The sequence below is a fragment of the Sciurus vulgaris genome, assembly GCF_902686455.1.
Source record: "Sciurus vulgaris genome assembly, chromosome: 3".
NCBI lineage: Eukaryota > Metazoa > Chordata > Mammalia > Rodentia > Sciuridae > Sciurus > Sciurus vulgaris.
In genome coordinates, this window is record NC_136463.1 from 131,944,645 (window position 1) to 131,965,076 (window position 20,432).

Below are 20,432 nucleotides of genomic sequence, written 5' to 3' on the forward strand. Positions count from 1 at the left end.
CCATGCTTACTTTGTATTTTATTTAGAGACAGGGTCTCACTGAGTTGTTTAGCACCTCGTTTTTTGCTGAGGCTGGCTTTGAACTCATGATCCTCCTGCCTAAGCCTCCCGAGCTGCTGGTATTACAGGCATGCACCACTGTGCCTGGCTTTTTTTGCCATCTTCATCTTCTCTTGCTGCTGTCAGTGAGTCTGCCACCAGCATCTTACCTATACTTCTTTGTCATCTCCTTCATGATCAGATTTGTGTAAAACCCATAATTGTTTTCCATATATTTGTAAACCGTCCGATATGTGTACTATCTTGGTGGACCGTCTTCTCTGAAGCCACTTCTTAGTTGTACTCCTTTTCTATTTAGTTCAGCTCAAAGGCCATTTTTCCAGGTTACCTGAAACTGGATTTAAATAGGTTGACTTGCTTGCAGTTTGGCCCTGAATGAGTAGAATGTTGGGCATAAACATAATTCTTCTTTCATTTTAAGAGAAGTCATTTAAAATTCCATTTAAAATTCCAATTAAGTCATGGGCTTTTTCTTTTGTTTAAGGCCTTATAATTTATGCTCTTTATTTAATTTTCAGAAGTAGCTATTCAATAAAAGAACCAGTGTCTACACTTCACCGACTCTCCCAGCGACGCAGGAGAACCTACTCGGATACAGACTCTTGTAATGATATTCCCCTTGAAGACCCAGATAGTAAGTTATGTGGAATTTGTTTCTTTCTTTGGCCTTTTTTAGCATACTTGTTGTAGGGCTCTGTAATTTCTGGAAATAAGAATACTGACTTTGAAGCACACAGTAATAGCTGCTCATATATCCAATCACTGACAGCTTTATTATCAACTAAGAAGTGCTGAGGATTGTTTTGTAAATATCATATCATATATATATGTATATCATATATATATATATAATATCATAATCTTTTTACTTCTGCTACATTTGCATTTAAAAAACATTTTAGAAGAAAACATGAAAGGATTTTTTTGGAAAATAAAGACAAGTTCTAAATCCAAGGAAAACAAATCAGTTTTTTTACTTATGTGGCTCAAAATGGCTAAGGACAATTTTGTCTGCTGGTAGTGGTGAATGATAGCAGCAATCATTCCTTATTTTTCTCTTATATTAAAGAGATAGTATATTGTGATTTTAGGAAAACAATTTGGTGATTTGTATGAGAAATTTTATTTTTTGTTTCTGAAGAGAAAAAGCTTTGAAAGTGTGTTAGACTATCTAGTTTGACAGTGCTGACTATGATTTCTAGTGAACACAAATTCGTCTTATTACATTACCATGAATAGACTTTTACTTTTTAGTTGTTACTATTTCCCAGGAAGCATGTGGTTTAGAAATTGCATACAGTTCTCAATTAAGGAGCAGACTGTGCTCCAAAAGTTCTTTTATAAGGCATTTGTTTGGAACACTAATTTTATATCTCTTAGGAAATGATACAGTAAATGGTGGTCAGATTCTTTAGATAGCCTAGAACAACCCAGCTAAGTCATAACCAAGCTGGGTAGGACAAAAACCATGTCATTGCATTTCTGGTATTTGATTATGTTGGAAACACTGATTAAGATGAGCTGTTTTACTTAACCAAGAAGTTAAACAGACTTTGTTTTAGGAGGATGTAGAGTTTATGCAGATAGTGGAATTCTGAAGGGGCATTTTCAGATATTTAGAAGTTAGTGACATCTTTCTTTAAAATAGAACTAATAACCTATTTATTGACATAGAACATTACATACCACCGTTTTGAATTTAAGTTGGAACAATGGAGACATGAAAGAAGGAAAAGGGGTGAAGGTAGGGAAGGGGAAGATAAGAAAAAAGTTTTCCTGGCCAGTTCATCAAAACCTGGAAGAGAAAGGAGAAGGAGGAGAGTTAAACAGTTTGGGTTATGTGAAAAAGGTGTTACTGAAGCAGGTAATATGGATTCAGATTCCCCTTGTTCTTTATGCCTTTTATATACAACTCTTTCAATCCAGAGCTCCTGAGAATGTTCTGTGTGCTGCCTTCTGCTTTTTTTCTAGATGCTACTTCTTTTTGCATTTTAAAGAGAATCTTTTGATAAGTTTTTATAAAACTAGCCATTCTTTCTTAGCTCCCTTCCCTTCTCTTTTAAGCATCTTGGGTGCTGACTTTTTGACAATGGTTTTCTTAAGATTTAGGTTTAAATGCCTTAATACATGTAGCATTCCAAATTCAGCTGTTAGGACTGTAACAAAACTAGTCTCTTACACACAAACTCACACATATGTACATATATCTCATTTTTTCAGAGCTTCTCTAAATTGACAAGGTCAGAAATTTTGTCCTTAGATTTTTCTATTTATGCTAAAACTAGTGTTTCAGCTCGTTGACAAAACAGTGAATTAGCGCTCTTCCTTATAAAGCATATACATTGCATTTGACAGTCTTCATTCACAGTTGTTCTTTTTGTGATGTATGACTACTTCTGTTTTTAAATTTTTTTATTTTTAATTTTTTAAATTTTTTAATTTTTTTTATTTATTGTAAACAAATGGGATACATGTTGTTTTTAAATTTTTTTAATTAGAAAAGTAATAAGTCATCTTGTACATTCAAACAATATGTATAAAATAACCATTCTGGAGCAGGACTATGCTAGTGTGTTTAGCTATGTCCTCTTCGAGTTGCAGGGGTATTTCTCTGAGGTACATTCCATGTGGAAAGATGGGAACTCTCAGTATGAGGTACCTTGTCAACTTTGCTCAAAAAGTCTCATGAAGAGGTAGACCTTAATTTAGTCTTAGTTCTCTTACCAGATAGATCTTAGGTAAGACAGGTAACCTGTTTTGGGTCTTGGTTTCTTTGCATAGAAACAAGGAAGAAATAACAGTATTAAAACAGTCGACTGAAAGAGCAATAATTAGTTAAGGAAGGTTAAATTCAATTCAGCAAGTGTTTATTGACTACCCATTATGTGCAAACTATGATTTTGGCAATGAACAAATCAAAACTCTGTACCTCAGTTTCATAATTTATCTCATGAACTCTGAGAATTCTCCTTATAATTGTCAATGGTATAAAAGTTAGATTTCTTTATTAAACAAACAAAATATTAATAGGAAGCTAAAGAAATTTCATGTCCCAGAAAAGAAAATTTAGAATGTTCTTTCACAGAGGTGCGGAGTTAATACTGATAAGATGTTTAACCTTTTAATGAATTTCTTAATAGGACCTGTTCACTGTTCAAGAAATACACTTAATGGAGATTTGGCATCAGCAACCATTCCTGAAGAAAGCAGACTAATGACCAAAAAAAAATCTGAATTGGAAGATTCTCTTCCATCCTTCTCTTCCTGAGGAAACTGAAGTGTCCAACTTCCTCTAAGTATTGCTATGCAAAAGCTGCTGATATCAACTTGTTATAGGGAGTAGTTTTTCCCTTTACTTAGTATTTCTCTGCACTTTATAGAATATTGTAAAACAAACAAACAAACAAAAAAAGCAACCCACATACTTTTGAAGTGTATTTTATCTTTATATAGTTTATTTGCAAGAGTATTTTCCTAATAACTTCACAGTATGAATGTGCATATTTCTTTTTTTTTAAATAAATGATGGTGTAACATTTTGACATCCATAAGGACAAATGTAGATATTTTTCTAAAAAACTGTGAGGGACTGACATCTTGGTCAGTGTGTATTGTAGCTTATACACATGAAATCTTGTAAGGTTTCGGTTTGACTGAAGTGTGATATATGTAACTTGTGCCATGGACCAAAAGGTCACCTTACCCCAGCTTAAAATAAGTTACGATAGCAGCTTGATGATGATTGTATCAAATTTCTTTAAGAAAAAAAGGAAACGCTTATTATTCTAAATATCTTTAGCCCCAAATAACATGACATATTGAATATTCTTTAAAAACCAGACTCTGCTGTCCTTCATATGTGAAGTTGACACTACTGATTTGTCAATACCAAATGCTGGGTTAAAGTATTTAATTTTATTTATTTATTTTCTTGTTTCCTCAAAGATGATTGCTTTCTAACTTTTGTGACCTACCAAATTTAAGATATGTATATGTTGTTATTTACATTGTTCTACAAAAGAGGATGATGTTGTAGTGACTTGGCTCACTTACACCAGAGAAATAAATGACTTTCAGTGGAAGAGGATTTTAGTGCTTTTTTTTTTTTTTTTTTTTCCTGAAATAGACATTAAGCTGCTGTTGTATTGTTTGCAGCTCTTCAGAATATCTAGAGACATTTTTAATTTATGACTATTTATACAAAAAAAGGAATCCTGTCAAGTTGACTGTTCTGTATCACTTGAGAATGGCATTATTTAAAGAGCAGTTAGCATTTGTTTAATAGTGCCTGTCCATATCTATTGTCAGTTTTGCCTTGTAATTTTTTTTTTTAATTCACTTTGGGATGATAGTTTTGTCCAAGATTTTGGATGAGCAGCACTTTAAAACAAATTGGCTTGGTGTTTTTAAGTTAATCATGTGTTTAATAAATATGTGTTTTTTGCATTCAAACTTATCATATAATATATTGTATTTTTTACATTCACTGATATTCTGTGTAGTCTTTATTAAGTGTTAATAGTATTCTTTATTGATTTGATTTTGTTTGTATATTCAGGCCTGCTGGTAAATACACATTGAAGTATACTTTTAGCTTTTTGTTGCCTGTGAGCTTAGAATGGTGTGGATTATTTTCCTTTAAATTTCTCTTATAAGTTTATGTGGCAGTTTTTTAAAATGAATTAATATTTGATATCTACTCAAATAAGATATGTAATTATAGGCTTTCTTTAGTATAAGATGACATCAATGATCTATGTACATTAACATGTATTTAGATAAAATGCTACTAAACACATTTATGATTTAAATAGACTCCTCTATGTTCAGTGGAATCTTCCTGCTCATAAGTTGTATTTCATGTCTAATTGAAAAAAAAATTGATAATGCGGTAAGTTTCCATGTTGAATAGACAGTCAGGTTTTGTTGTTTTTTTGTTTGGTGGTAGGAACTTGCACAGTGATGAGACCTTGAAGGTCAAGGTGCTACCGGTAAAGTTTTTCTGGTAGTTTTTTTGTTTGTTTGTTTGTTTTTTTTTTTTTTTTTAGGTATAGGTTTATAATGAAAACACAATAAGATTTGAATCCATAGGAAATAGTCAAGTCCATTTTTTATTGCTTTATAGATGGATAAATTTGTGAAATTTTCTGTAAATATTTTAAAAATAAAATGGAGTCATTCCTAATTTGTATTATTTTTCACCCTTGAAACAGGTGCTCATGTGTGCTATATCCCTAAGAATGACTTTTATTGTGACTTGGACCCACTTTTTTTCCTTTAGGAACCAAATTAATTTGTGAAATCATTTTTTTATTTTTTGGAGTGGGTATAGATATATCTTTATTTATAAGTAGGTTTTGGATTTTTTTCTTTTTCTTTTTTTTTTTTTTTTTTTTTTTTTTGAGACAGATTCTTGCTATGTTGCCCATGCTAGTCTCAAATGTGGGCTCAAGCAGTTCTTCTGCCTCAATCTCTGGAGTAGCTGGGAATACAGGTGTGGTGACACCTGATACATATCTAGGTTTTTGATCAGTAGATAGCATGAAGCAACTTCTAAAGAGTAAGGGAACTTTGTATTTTGAGGAATCCCATGTATTAAGTGTGCCTGACTTCTGAATTTTAAGGTAAAGATGAACCGAATAATAACAATTTTGTAAGAATTGTAGCTTGTCAGGGTTTTCTATGATATATAGTTATTGGTTGACTCTTTCTTGCTTTGTCCAGGATACGAGGTTATCGAGAAATCTGGAAACATTTGATGTGTCAATGGTCTTCTAAGCAAAACTAGTGCTTGCTTTACGTTTGAAGTGCCTGGTCCCTCTTGTGAGGGCATCACATTTGTCCATGATTAGAGGGACCTTGATAAGAATTGTTTTGTAACTGAACTAAATTTGAATTTTGTTACATTATATTGGGTTATTGTGTTATCTTCAATCAAGATAAGTCCAGAAATGGATGCTATTGCTAAACTTCAATTCCAAGGCAAGAGATAAAGCATCTTTATTTCCACAGATGCCCTGGAACCTATGACCCTGAATTACAGTTTTTTTTTTTTTTTTTTTTACTAGACATGACATTTAGAAATTTAGAAATCATCATAAAACCTCAGGAGGTATGTCTTTGTGGTATGTTAATACTAGAGTGCTGTTATGTTAGAATTATTGCATCATTAATTTGAACTCTGCTAGTTCTTCCTTTATTTAATGAGGTACCTCTATGTCATTTGAGTCTTGCTGTTGTGTTTTGGTGTATAATGAGTGTCCTGGCCTGAAGGGAAGCTCTGTTAGGCTGTAGGAGTTTCTTTAAGGAGCTTTCTCTTTAAGAGCTCTGCTGGGTAAGTACATGGTAGGTAGCTGGTAGATAGGGCTACAGTTTCTTGTCTTTTTGGTTCCCTAGTCCTCTTTCTGTATGTTGAATTTGTAAGTTTAAATTCTTTTTTTTTTTAAATTAACTCTTATATTAAAGTAGTTCATTCACATACTTAAAAAAGTAAAACGAAAAGAGCAATTTAGAATCCCGAAGGGATGCACTTTTAATGGTTTACTCTCGTGTTTACCTTCCTGTTTAAAAATGGTACTACTTTTTCTTGATTTAATCAGTTTCAGAAAGCATTTATTGAATTCCTTTTATGGTAGGCAGGATTTACTTTTTTATATCCCCACCTCTCCTAATTTTCTTCCCCTTCCCCTTCCAATATAGATGATATTCCCAAAACTTTTTGTTTAATCAATAGATACAAATATTGTTCACTGACAAACTACATGACTATCATTATTTACTTTCTACTAGAAGCCTATTTTTCCTAGAGTTATAATTGCCCAATTATAAATTTTGCTTAGTTTATATACCTCTCACAGTGATAATCCAGAACCACAAATCCTCAAAAACATTAGATAATCTTTCCGATTCCTTTTTTTGGTGCCCTCTAGGGGCAATATTTCTTCCACAGTCTCTCTTCTGCCATTCGGACTATCCACTCTTCAGGCCTGTTCCTGTCTATGTATTGTGATTTAGTCTCATGTTGGATTTCCTGTTTAGTCAATACTGTGATTTCTTTTTTCTTGATTTGCTACCTATTTTTTTAAAAATTCTTTTTGCCAAAGCTCCTGCACAATAGCTTCCTGGAAAGATTCATTGCAGGTCTAGATTTTGAGACTTTCTGAGTCTGAAAATGTCTCTACTCTTGATTAGTTTGGTGGTTTGAAGTCTGTGAAAAATAATTTTCCCTCAATTTTAAAGGCAATGCGTCACTCTCTTCCAGCATGTGATATTACTGTGAGAATTCTGACACCCTTCCTGTTTTTACTCTCTGAAAGCATTTAGGAGCTTCTCTTTACAAAAACCTTAATATTTCATAATGTCTATCTGTCTTTATTCATTCATTTTAATGAGTACTTGACTTTGTGGAGTCTCAGTAGATTTGACTGCTTTGATTCTAGGAATTTTTTGTGCATTGTTTCTTTGATTATTTTCTCTGCCGTGTTTTTCTAGAATTCTGTTACTTGAGTGTTCAACTTCCCAGATTCCCAGATTGATACTCTAATTTAAAAAATCATTTCTCTCCAGTTGCTGCTTCAGTTGTATTATTTTGGTTGTTTTTGTTACCCTTTGGCTCTTCAGTTGAGTTTTCTACATTTAAATTTCCAAGAGATCTTTTTACTTTGTTATTTTTCATAAAACCCTATTTTTATTTTATAGGTTCAGTGTCTCCTTTTCATCTCCCTGAGGATAAAATAATGGGGTTTTTATTATGTCTTTCCTCTTTCTTGCATTGTTTCTATTTTCCCCATATTTCTGCTTTTTATTTGTGTTGTACTCTTTTCTGAAGGCTTCCTTAGAAATTTGGAGAGATCATCCATTCAGGTTAGTCCTGTTACAAAGCTAATTTCATAGGCCTTTATAGTTGGGCTGTTCTATCAGTTGTCAGGGCCATGGAGCAGAGGACTAGCCTTTTCTGTTGGGAATCCCTGAATATCAAATCTTTCCTTTGGTGTCAATTTCTCTAAAAGGTTGGGTTCTGGAAATAGCTTAGGAGAGAGAGATGTCTGAGAACCCCACAGTTTGTATGATGCTGTATTTTCAGATTCCTTCATACCTGGTCCTCTATAATTTGTGACCTTCAGGTTCAGTTTTCCTGTGGATAGCAGGAGAAGGTGGTTGACCACTGTGGAGAGCAAGGGAGAGGACCAGGGGTCCAGTTGCTTTTTGTATAGACTTCTAATCCTCATTTCAGCTCTGTGCCTCCCTTCTGTCTTCTACAATACTAATGCTTCCAAGTTTGCACTTACCAGAGGTTTGGTGTATTTGTTGCTTCTCCCTCTGGTGCTTAGGCTTCAACCTCCTCCACACTGCTAGGTTAGTTACATACCTCCTCCTGGCTTCTGTCCTTAGAAGTTATTGAGATCTCTTGGCTTTGTATTCTGTTCTCTTTGTCTTTGTGAATTAATCCCATTTATATTCCTTAAGTGTCTTTTTGGTGGGGTTTTGGAGGTTGAGGAAATAAATTCATGTGGTCAGTCCATCATGTTTAACTGAAAGTCTGGATTTGAATTCTATAGTGTGTAGGAAATAAAATTTCTTTAGTATTTGCAATTCATTCTTTCCATGGTAGTAATTTTTAATTTCCATACTTTTTACTATACTACCTACCTCATAAAGCTGTGATGAGTTGAAGAATCAGTACACAAAAACACCTAGAATAGTGCCTGGTACACAGTATGTCTTAAATAAGGATTCTTTATTATGAATATTGTTATTATCATTATTAATGTCACTACTATCACTCTGAATTCAGTAGCCCATTTAGAGTTGAATGAAGATGTTTTGCCATAGGAATAATTAATATCTGGGAAAAATAATGTTGATAATATTGACCTTACTACTTCACGTGAGTGTTCAGTGTTATTTTTTTGAGAAATGTTAAAGCCTTAAGAAATCCAATCTAGTAGTTACTCTAAATGTTTGACGAAGAGTATAATTTTGATGTGTTTTTAAGCTTTATTGGTACTGTGTTTTGTTCTTATCATCTAAATATGAGGTATAAAGTTATGGAGGTGATATTTGTTATGTCTTACCTGCAGCTAGTAGGTATAATAATTTTTTTGACCATATAGATTGCAGGAATAAAGGAATAGTATATTGCAGTCTTTGCATCCATAGCCTTCTTGTGAATGGTTGTATACCTTTCAGAAAATGTTGTGCATGTACACAAAGCAAAATGCATGCATTTATTCAGTAGGTAAAAGTTTAATTTATTGTATAATAAGAATGTTTTGGAGAATGTTTAAATTCTGTTTTCAATTTTTTAAATATTCTGCTTCAGATTGGTTGGTTTTTATATGTTAACATCTAAAAGTAAAATCATTTGTTCTATGTAGAAGTTACTCTGAGCCTAGGTTTTAAAATTCCTTTCTTTAAGATATTTTAAGTATCTTCTTATGTTTGGATTAAGGGAGTACATAATCAGATTCAGTTCTTAGAAGTGAAAGGGGGTAGGTGATGCATTACTTTTTTTATGGACACAGACCTGTGTCCTTGGGGAAGGGGATTTTCATCTCTAGGGACATTTTCATTCTTTCTCACTGAAGTAGAATCCCATGTTGTGACACATGGCTGTAAATATCAATATCTCCACAGACTAGAATTTTTTTATACAAGGAATAGCCAGTTGTTTAGTGTAACCAAACCTCTTTGCAAATAAAACAGAGGAAAACAGGTAGTAGTTGTATCTAACATAAAAGAAAGCCTTCTATTGGCTTAACTCTGGTATCTCCTTGCTTCCTTGGAGGCCACTATTATAGTCTTTATTGCATCCTCTTACTGTCTGCTTTGATATCTCTACAGAATTTTGATGTGCGTATCTTTAGAGTTCTTGTGCTGTATATCTTCCCCCAGATCAATAATTATCTAGTATCTTTTCATAGGATAGAATTTGTCCTTTCTGCCCTTTAATATGTTCTCCCTCCCCACAGTCTTCCTTCTTTTTTTCCTTCCTTCCCTTTCTTCCTTCTTTCCTCCCTCTCTCCCTTTCTCTCTTCCTCTTTGTGAGTAAAATATTTCAAAACATTTACTATAGGCCAAGTGGTTGACCTCATTTTAGCCTCATAATTGAGATACTAAAGTATAAGAATACAAGACCAGCCAAGATGCACAAAAACAGGATTAACACGTGATTGGTTAGAATTAATATTATAGATGATTATTATATCCTAAAATTCTAAGTGTTTGAATTACCTCTTGATTTAATATTTTAGTTCCTACACCTCTTTATTTTTTTGGACTAGTATTGGTTGGTGAATGAATGACTAATCCAGAACTTACCAACAAAACCCAGAATTTAGTGTGGAGTAGATTAAGTTTTGATCAATTGCTATAGATAAACCAAATGAATTAAAGTCCCGGGGGGTGGTGTTTACTCATTAAGCAGTTCCTTGATATCAATGAGGGGTAATTTTCATGTACTCCCAATATCAAAGATGAATAAAATATATGACTGAAATAAATTTTCTCCTCAGTTTTATTCTGTCAGGGTAGAAGGAGAATGTTGTTGATATCCCCTGTCTTTTAAAAAGTTTAACACAAAGATTGTGCCCACTTTTATTTTGATATAACATATATTACGTGATTTGATAGGATGGAATAGTTAGGAACATAGGAGAGAATGGTGTCAGGAAGGGATCTAGATCCAGCAGGAGCTATGTACTTACACTCTCCTTTTTTTCCTGGCCTTTCCTGATACTAGAGGTAGCAGTCATTATGTGGATGAGATGAAGCAGTTTAGGAATGAATAATGGTGAATCTCGGGTTCTAGGAAAACATTTCAGTCTCATCTGAACCATTCCCTTCTCTTCCAGCACTTGGTCTTAATATTCTCAGAAAACTGGGTATTTCCTACCTCTCTTCTTAATTTTTCAAAGCAATACTTGATGATATATTCTTTATATATCAATTATAACAATTAAGGCAATGTAAATAAACCAAAATTCACCTGAACATTCTCTCCCCCAGGAGAGCGTAACCACTCTTTTCTGGGATAGACTCTTCTAGGCCTTGTTCTTGTGTTTTGGCTTAGATTTTGTGGAGATCTTCATTTTCACTAGTTTGGATTAACTCATTAACAGCAGGCAATTGAATAAACAGTTATGTTATGCACACTTGTTATGCAGCCTGTAGTAGGAGGTAACTCTGTTGCTTTACTTGAGTATATTTTGTGCATGACAGTTGAGCAATTCTGACCCTTGCCATTGTTGGCCAGACAACTGTTCTAGCTCTTTTATTTTCTATGAATTGATTACGTTTTTCTAGATAGAACAGAGCAGTTTTCTTTAAAAGAGAATGCTGAAGTTTCTAGTGCTTTTCTTTAATTGTGAGTGTGAGTATGAGTGTATTATGCATGTATGTATGTGCATGTTTTCTTGGTTGTGGACAATGCAACTTGGAGTCCTTTTGTTTTGAGACTCAACAGCTTTATGTTTACTTTTACAGTTAATTTTAAAAGGTTAGCTGCAAAGGATGAAAGAAATTACCACAGCTTGGTCAAAATAGAGAGTTGTGTTTTTGTTTGTTTGGCAGCAATCAAAAGTGTGGCCTAGAGATAGTAAGGGTTAAGCATCCAGATTTCTGTAAGTGAACTTATACATGTCCATGTGGTTAAAAACGTCATTTGACAAATTTACTTGGTAAATAAGCATTCAATGAATACCTCCTAAATCTTACCACCAAAATTTGCCTCTGAACTTGAGTAAATAGGAGAGTTCTATATGGTGGCTTTTTCCTGTGGAACTTGGGGTTGCTATGTTATCAAGAGTTTCATCTTGCCTTCAGAATTGGCATACTCAGGTGATATTTCATAGCCCTTTTTCATTATGCCCCATCTTGGATGAAGCCCTAGAATACAACTCTCATTTAGCTTTATTATTTCTTCTTTGTTTTCTTGTTTTTTAATATTGGCTAGAGAAAAGTTTGTGATAATATATATCTGTGGTTTAGCAGTGTGACAGTAGATGGCAGCCTTTTTTCTTTTTTAAAAAAAATTTTTTTTCCCTTTCCATGTCAACTCTGATCAATTAGTTTTGGTTTTGAGATTCTGAAGTAGAAGGTAGAATCAGCAGAGAGTGATGTACCTATTTGGTTAATGATGTGTATCATGAGCTTGGTAAAATGTGTGAGGAATGGTGGCGAGGATTTCTGTCATTGAGAACGTAGGGCAATGATTATGGTGTAGGCTTGGTGTAACTTTGCCAGATTTTATTTTTTTAAGCACTCACAATAAACACAAACGACTCATAATTGATTCCCTGTTTTCAGTTTCTACTCTCTAAGTAGGATGTATTTAACTATATGAATATTTTAAAAATAGAAAATAGAAACAAACATAACTCATCATCTCTTTATTCAGGCCAGGTGTATATGTATGCATAAGTAATGCATATCGTTCCCTTACTAGCAGTGCCTTTATGAATTTGAAAGCCTTTGCAACCTTGACATAATGCTCAGGAAAAAAATAAAGTGCCAATACTATTTTCTAAAAGTACGAATTTACTAAGTGGAATTCAATAGCATATCAGTGCTTTGTGTAAGTCACCTTTCATGTTTAGATCATCCTTGGTCATCACTTGAGAGAAGAGTTTCAGTTCATTTTTTTGTGTGGTTTTGCCTAAGTAGCAGACCTCCTTAGAGATAAGTTGCCCTTATTTTTCCTTGCTGTGTTTTATTAATATAGGCCACGTCTTTGGGGCAGAAAATGCTCAGGTTACAACTTTTATTTCTTGCTTTTGTAAATCAGGCCATGTTGGCTACATGATATCCTTGAAAGTTTGGACGCCTGGTAAAATATACCAGTGACCTACCATTTTTGGTCTCATAACAGTCCTTTTTGGGACATATGGCATCCTCTACTATGATATTTACATTTGTCATCTTTGGGGATTTCACTCCTATAGGTATTCTTTTTTGGGGGGAGTATGATGTGAGTATAGTTTTAGGTGATTTTTTTTTCTTAATACTTCCAAGTACATTAAGTAAGTAGCTTGCTCTAGAAAAAATGAAGAAATGAAGGGTTTTCTGTTGTCTGGCTTTGGTTTTTTGTTTTTATCCTCTGCTTTCCGTACTACATGTTTTTTCTTTCTGGTTTTCAAAATTCTGTGGATTATCTCAACTTTCTCTTCCAACCTGCTCTGAAGAACGTACAAGAAATCATGGTTGGATATTAAAAGTAAATTTCTAAGCACTTTACAATTTGCCAAAAAGCAAGTCATGATTTTTTCCTATTCTTTTTACCTTTCCCTTTTTCTTTACTTTTTTTCTCTCCAGTTTTGATTGCTGATTCTAGAGTTCTCAAAAATTACTCTTTGATATCTCTGTATTTGGTGTATTATTTTGGAAAAGAAAAGAATCACTTGGGTATGGTGGTGAGTCCAAAGGGGCTGTTACCATTTAATTTATGGTAGCTTATTCATTTATTTACCGCTTTAAAAATTTTCTTTAGTTAGTATTCATTTGACTACTCACTGAGTACTGTGTTTATCTTTGCTTTCTAAATTTTTTTTACATTATTTCACCTTTTAATTAAGTGCACTTAAAACTCACTGTTTTATTATTTAATAGCTTAAATAAATTATCTTAACTATAATTGGCTTTCTTAAAAACTTCACTTTTTTAGTTAGCTAGTTGAATACTATTTCTTATTCACATTTGCACACCAGTTATTATCTTAACCTAAACATAAATAAACATTAGAAAAATGTCCTTGTTGCTTTAAATATTTTCTTTGTTGTGTATAAATATTATTAAAAACATAAGCACATGAATTTCTTTTTGCCTTTTAAATGTCTTTGTTTTTGAATAGCTATAAGTAATACATATAATATTTGCAACAAAAGTTTGTGGGTATTTAAGTGAAAAATTTGTAACTTTAGAAGAAAAATAAATTGGAAATATTGGAATTGGTAGACGAGCTAGTCATGAAATAAACTTAGTAATCTAATAGCAAATATGGATATCACTAAGCACTTTAATTTTAAAGCACCTTCAGAATAGGATTTTTATTCCCAAAAGGGAGGGAAATAAACTTCATTTTAAAATATATGTATGCTTATTTTGTGGGTATTCTTTTTTTCTCTTCCAAATTCTAAAAGGTGTATATTTATATTTTTGTTATGACAATTCTGCTTGTTTAACTATTGTCGTAATTTTATAAATTCAATAAAACTGAGCCATGTGAACAATGTGGGGGAAAATGTTTAATAAACTTACCTTGTCACTAAGAAAAAAAATTAAGTCTAGCATGTTCTGAAAGCTTAAGAAAGAGTTTCAAAAATGACACTGGTTTGTTGAACACTTAAATGTAAAATCTGATTGATTAGCTTCAAGTTAGTGTTGTGATTTTGAGAAAAGATGTTAGGAGACTAGTTTACCTTTAAATGAAAGCATAAAGTGGTTCCCCTTATTTGTCTAAATCAGTATTTCTTTTGGTCTTTGACTAGATAAATAAGGTGATCCTTAAATCATTTAAATGGGGTAGATTTAAACTTCCTGATGTCTAGGTTGTCCAGACCAGTTACAGTAGAACCTCTGTGAGTGGAACCCAGTCATTAGTATTTTTTAAAAAAACTCCCCAGTAATCCCAAAGTTGAGAACCTCTGAGCTGGGTGGAAACTTACACTCCTCATCATTATATTGAAGAACAGGTGGATATGTGAATGTATATAGGTCTCTATATATGTATAAATATATACAATTATCTCATTAATTGGGGCCATCATTAAACATTTTGAAAAACCAAACACTTCCAGCTCTGAGAAGCAGCAGCCTGTTTCACTTGGCAGCTTGTTAGAAATGCACTCAGGTCCCACCCCAGATCTGCTGAGTGAGAGTGCATTTTCACAAGATCCTCTGGTGAATCCTGTGCACTTTCAAGTTTGAAAAGCACTTCTGGAAGTGGTATTAGGGCAATTATAGGTCTTATCCCCCTGCCTTTTTCTTCTCTCTGGCTTTGTGTCTTAAACAAGTCATGACATTGTTTGGCATTGGAAAATGAAACTAGTGTTTCATTTATTTCAGCAGGTTAACAGAATTTCCTGATCTGGAGCCACCATGAAGGAAACAACCCGTCATCATCACTTGAGATAGGGAAGGAGAAAGCAGTCAACAGATCCGCTACCAGGTTGAAGGCACTGCTCTTAATCTCCCAGCTGCCTTGTGCATTAAGAAAAAATAAGTACAGCTTTGTAAGGACCTACATACCTGTACTTTGAGAATTCTTTGAAAGGGAAAAAAAAATTTGCTCACCCTGGTCTCAAACTGAAATGAATAAAATGGAATCTTCCAAGTTCTCTGGAATAACATCTATTCAGTGCCCAACACTCGGGAAGCCACCCTTATCATGGCAGTAGAACCACATAGTAACTTTCCAGAAATCTCAGCTGGCTTCCCTCTGTCTTAGTGCCCCAGGAATCAGGTGGATTATTTTGTCTTCTTTCATGAAGGATAGAAAGATTCTTTTCTTACTTTTGGGCCCATTACTGTAGTTTCTGGAACACTGACTATTTTAGTCAGCATTTTCATCATGGTGACTGGAGGATCTGACAAGAACAACTGTAAAGGAGGAAGGGTTTTTTAGGGGCTCATGGTTTCAGAGGTCTTAGTGCATAGAAGGCCTGCTCCATTCCTCAAGGATCAAGGTGAGGCAAAACATCGTGGCAGAAGAGTGTGGTGGAGGGAAGTGGCTCACATGGTGATCAGGAAGCAGAGAGGGACTCCACTTGCCAGGTAGAAATATATACCCCCAAGCCATGCCCCCAATGCCCACCACCTCTAGCTACATCCTACCACCTTCAGTTATCACTCAGTTAATCCCTATTAGGGGATTAATTCACTGATTAGGTTAAGACTCTTACAACCCAATCATTTTCCACTGAACCTTCTTGCATTTTCTCACACATGAGCTTTTAGGGGCCACCTCACATTCAAACCATAACACTGGCTCTCCCATTACTTCCCCTTCCCATGACAATACTGGGTCAGGTAATCACCTTATTCCCTGGTGTTACTGCAGATGCCAGTAAAGGGTTTAATATTTTTTGCCATGACTTTCTGGGAAGAAGCCTAGTTGACTACACTAGAAACGAAGGGCCTTTTAACAATGAATGACCAAAAGGAATTTTGCTGTTGTAAGGAATTTCCACGGAACCACGCCAGACATGGGAAATCACATAAGGGAATTTATTAAGCACAGTGTCTCCCTGCAGGGTAAGAGAGAAAATGAGAGGAAAAGAGAAAGGAAAAGAAAGGGCGCACACTAGAGAGAGTGGAAAGCCAGGAGGATAGAGAAAAGTGTAGGACAGAAGAACGGAAAAAAGATGGCGGGGAAGCTACGGTAAAGCAGTTGAATTCTGCCGGGCTACAAACAGGGGACCAATATGGGAGAAGGATACTTGCAAGCTGACTGATGAACCAATAGTTAGCTAGGTTGTTCACAGACTGACAAGTGGTTGAGAGGCGGGCAAAATGGCTGTAGCTGGTGGGCGGGGGAGCAGCTTTGTACATTACAGCTGTTGACCCTGACCAGGAACAATGACCCTCAAAATAGAGCAGAGCACTGTCTATAGCCCTCTCATCTTCCAGCAGGTTTGATTTTGGTGTTATAAAGTGGTGCTAAGACAACATTGATAAAAAGAGCCCTGAGTTCCAGGTCTGAGGCTGACCATGTGACTGGGATGTTTTTCAAAGGCCCTGGATCTCAGCGCTTTCTACTTTGAGCTTCCTTCTGGTGGATATTTTCATTAGAGGTCTCATTCTTTTCTCCTTAATAGTTCTATTTATTAGGACAGGGCATCTCAGCCTCTGGTCCAGTCTTGGCCCATGGGGTCTGTGGGTGTCCCTTTTCTCCAGCTTCTTTGAGTTATTCTAAACCAAGAGGTGAGAGTGGGGAAGAGACAGCTGTCCTTCCCTATGGATGTGAGCTGAGTTTCTCAGCAGGTTGGGGAATGAGGAGTACCTGACCAAAATCTAAAAGCACATTTTGGTGGTCTTGTCTGGCAGTTGCCAACAAAATGCTGGTTTCATTTAACGTGTGGCAACTGCAGGGAAGAATTCTATCCCTGTGTTCCTCCTTAAGGATGTCTGGTGCAAGTCTTGGTATCCCTGGAGAGTTACCCTTTAACTCAGGGAATGTGCACCTAGCAAGAAACTTCTATTCCAGAGACTGCAGGTACAGGAGGACTTGGTTTGGGAGAGGCCTTGTACAAGGTACATTAACAGCCTCCCCAGGCTGCAGAAGGAAAGGAATGTAAGAGTTTCAGAGCCCTAGCAGGGGATTCATATGTGGTGATCATTGCTGCTCTTTTCAGGAGGAACTGTGTATAGGGAATTCTGAAAAGAGTTTGGCAAATCCCTACCCAAGGCAAACATTCACATTGTATAAACTTTGGGTAAAAGTCCACGGCCATTCTCTTTCCGAAGTCCTATTTACTTTGCAGACACTATTTTCTACTAAGACAAGGAAACTAAGCTAAACTTTCTCTGCTCAAATTTTCTCAAAATTTCTCTTGGGGCAGAGTAAACAAAATTACATACTATCTTCCTGGAGTACAACCATAAAACATTCTCATTGAATTTGTCTCTGTGGAAACTGTTGATTTAGCTTGTTATTTTACTGACTTTCTGGTTTACCTTCTGTCTCTACATGGTTTATCTATATAATTGACTCCAGACACAATAAATCCATCTTTTGAAAAATTCCATCAGAGCATATCCTGTAAGAATGTGTTGTCCTATGCCCATTACATTTAGTGCCATAGGTTGAATTGTGTCCCTCCCCACAGGATGTGTTGGACATTCAACCCCCCAGAGACAAGGTCTTTGCAGATGCAATTAAGTTTTAGTGAGGAGTTAGGATGGGCCCTCTCCAATATGGCTTGTGTCTTTCTAAAAAAAAGAAATTTTGACACAAACATGTATGCAGGGAAAATGCCACGTGAGCATGAAGACAGCCAAGGAGACAGGTCTCTTGCTCACAACCCTCTGAAGGACCAACCTTGTGGACATCTTGACTTTAGACTTCTAGTCTTTAGAACCTTGAGTTGATTTCTGTTGTATAAAATATCCAGTTAGTGATACTTGGTTTCAGCCACCCTATCAGACTAATACATCGAGGGAACACCAGTGAGATCTGTTTGGTCCCCTCTGAAATTCTGCTTCTCCAGAAGATTCTGCATGGCAGTCCCTAATATAATGATAGCTAGTACTTAATTGGGTGCCATGCTAAGTGGCTGTAAGCGTTTCACATGCAGTAACTTGTGTCTGGTCCACCACAACAATCCTGTGAGATTGCTATTATTCCCACTTTATGGATGAGCACATCAAGTAATGGAGTTCAATAATGTGCCCCAGGTCACACAAGATAGTAAATAGGAGGTCCTAGATTTGAGCTGGGTACTCTGAGTTGAATGCAGATGTATGATCACAACATTATTCTGCTTATTGCTGTGATCTATATAAATAATAAGAAGAAGGAAAGAAGGTTTAGGACAGTAGTAATTACGAGTAAGTTTTACGGTTTGGAAACAGGGAGAGAATGCCCACCAGCTTACTGCCCTCTGTCGCCCCCTGTGGACAAGGGGACAAGAAGAGAGAAACCAACCACTCCTATCTTGCTGACGGTAGGGCGATATAGCGCAGGAACTTCTCCCACCTCCGCGGGAAGCCCTGTTTCGGAGGCGCAGGGGAAAGAGGCTGGCTAGAAACCCCAGGAAAGTGTTCTCGCCTTTCTAGCTGGAGCGCCCTTGACCTCCCAGGATCCTCCCTTCGCAGTCCAAGCCTGATGGTTGACGCACCTCCCCTTCCCGCCACAGGCTGCAGCCCTTCCCTCTCTCCCAGGCCCGTTTGGATGTCAGGGAAAGGGGAGCTGCTACTGTAGGACAGGCGAAGTCCTTTCTTCAGGATTGGCATTCTCATCAACACCGCCTGGGGCAGCTTCGGGGAGGACATGTGAGTATATGACCCGTCAAGGCTGGGAAGAATCATCCTAGGAAATCACCTGGTCAGATTTGCCTCTCACTTGGAAGTATGAATAGGCATTTAAGTTGTAAGGTGGGGTAGTGGGTGCCCTTGGCTATCCTGATTCTTCAGGGTATTCTTCCTTCCCGGTTTCTTGAGTGTTGGCTGTTTAGCTGTCCCAGTGGACAGAGAATGGCTGTGCCCAACAGATGTGCCTCTGTCCTGATCAGTTTGCCTCACCTGGGAGGTTATTTCCCTCTTCTCTCCCTTCCCCCATCACATCCTGTAGCCATTGACTGATGGAGAAGCAGGTACAAAGGGACTTTCCCCTTGCTCCTGCTGGAATCAGCTCTGTGGTTCCTGTGAGGTCAGGTTGAGGCTGCTGCTGATTCCACATTCTTTTCTTAGCTTTCCTCTTCTGCCCTATGTGCCTGCCTGCTTCCCTCTTCTTTTGAGAGTAATCCTTCAAAGAGGCAACCAAGACAAGAATCCTTGTCTTTATAACTGAAAATTTACCTCCCAGGTGAGCCGAAGAAGAGGAGTACCTGCTGGGCAGGGCAGTTCTGTGTTGACCAAAGCAGTTAAACAGGCAAAACTTCAGACTTTGGGCTAAGACATGGGTTCTGCTTTTAGGAAATCTGATTTAAGAAAACTTGCTGAATAAATTAATGAAAATCTAAGATCCTCTGGAGAATAAAAATCAGTGGAAATATGCTTCATCTTTGACCATTTGCATATATATTTAGGAGGTTAATTTAGGCAAATAACCAACATTGTGGGTTTATAATTACTATTAAGTATCTAAAGTGGACAAATACAGGTGTTTATGGTGCTTATATATATATATATATATTTTAAATGGAGTGTCAGTTATTTCAAAAAGCATGGTAGAACTACACTATTTAAAATAAATTCTTCAGTCCTTCATTTGTTATGTCTCAATTTTGAGCTGCAGTAGTCAATATGGACTCAGTGACATAACTGATCACTTTCCCTGTGTTTGTCATTTTCTGTTCACTGTACTTCTCAATAGACAAGATCCATTCATATTACCTTTGCATTTTTCTCTCTGGGGTCTAGCACAAAATACTGTGAAATGCAGATGTTCATCTTTGAATTTAGTTGACTTGCCTCCCATAAAATAATTTTTCTTGGTAAGTTTAGAAAACAAACTTTTGAGGATAAATTTGTGTATAAGAACTATATCTAGGTCTTTAAAACAAAATATCCAAAACAGTAACTTAAATATTTGCTTAAAGGAACTTATTAACATGGACAATTTTCAAGTTGTACTGCTTTATCTATGATCACATCTGTGACGTGTGAAGTACATACTTCCTTACCTCAGAATCTTACAAAAAACCACCACCACACAG

At 35.9% G+C, this 20,432-nt stretch overlaps 1 protein-coding gene across 2 annotated transcripts in view; it reads left to right on the forward strand.

Moving 5' to 3' along the window:
- The window catches only part of PLEKHA3 (pleckstrin homology domain containing A3), a 33,801-nt gene extending 19,518 nt beyond the window's left edge, over window positions 1-14,283 (forward strand). The window contains exons 7-9 of one of the 2 annotated variants that reach the window (XR_013762943.1): window positions 579-694; window positions 3,201-5,084; window positions 5,115-14,283. Coding sequence is in view for 1 of the 2 variants with exons in the window: in XM_079134650.1 (XP_078990776.1) it covers window positions 579-694; window positions 3,201-3,328 (244 nt within the window). In the remaining variant the exon portion in view is untranslated. The other variant, XM_079134650.1, reaches the window with a different exon arrangement.
- The last annotated feature ends 6,149 nt before the right edge of the window (window positions 14,284-20,432 follow it).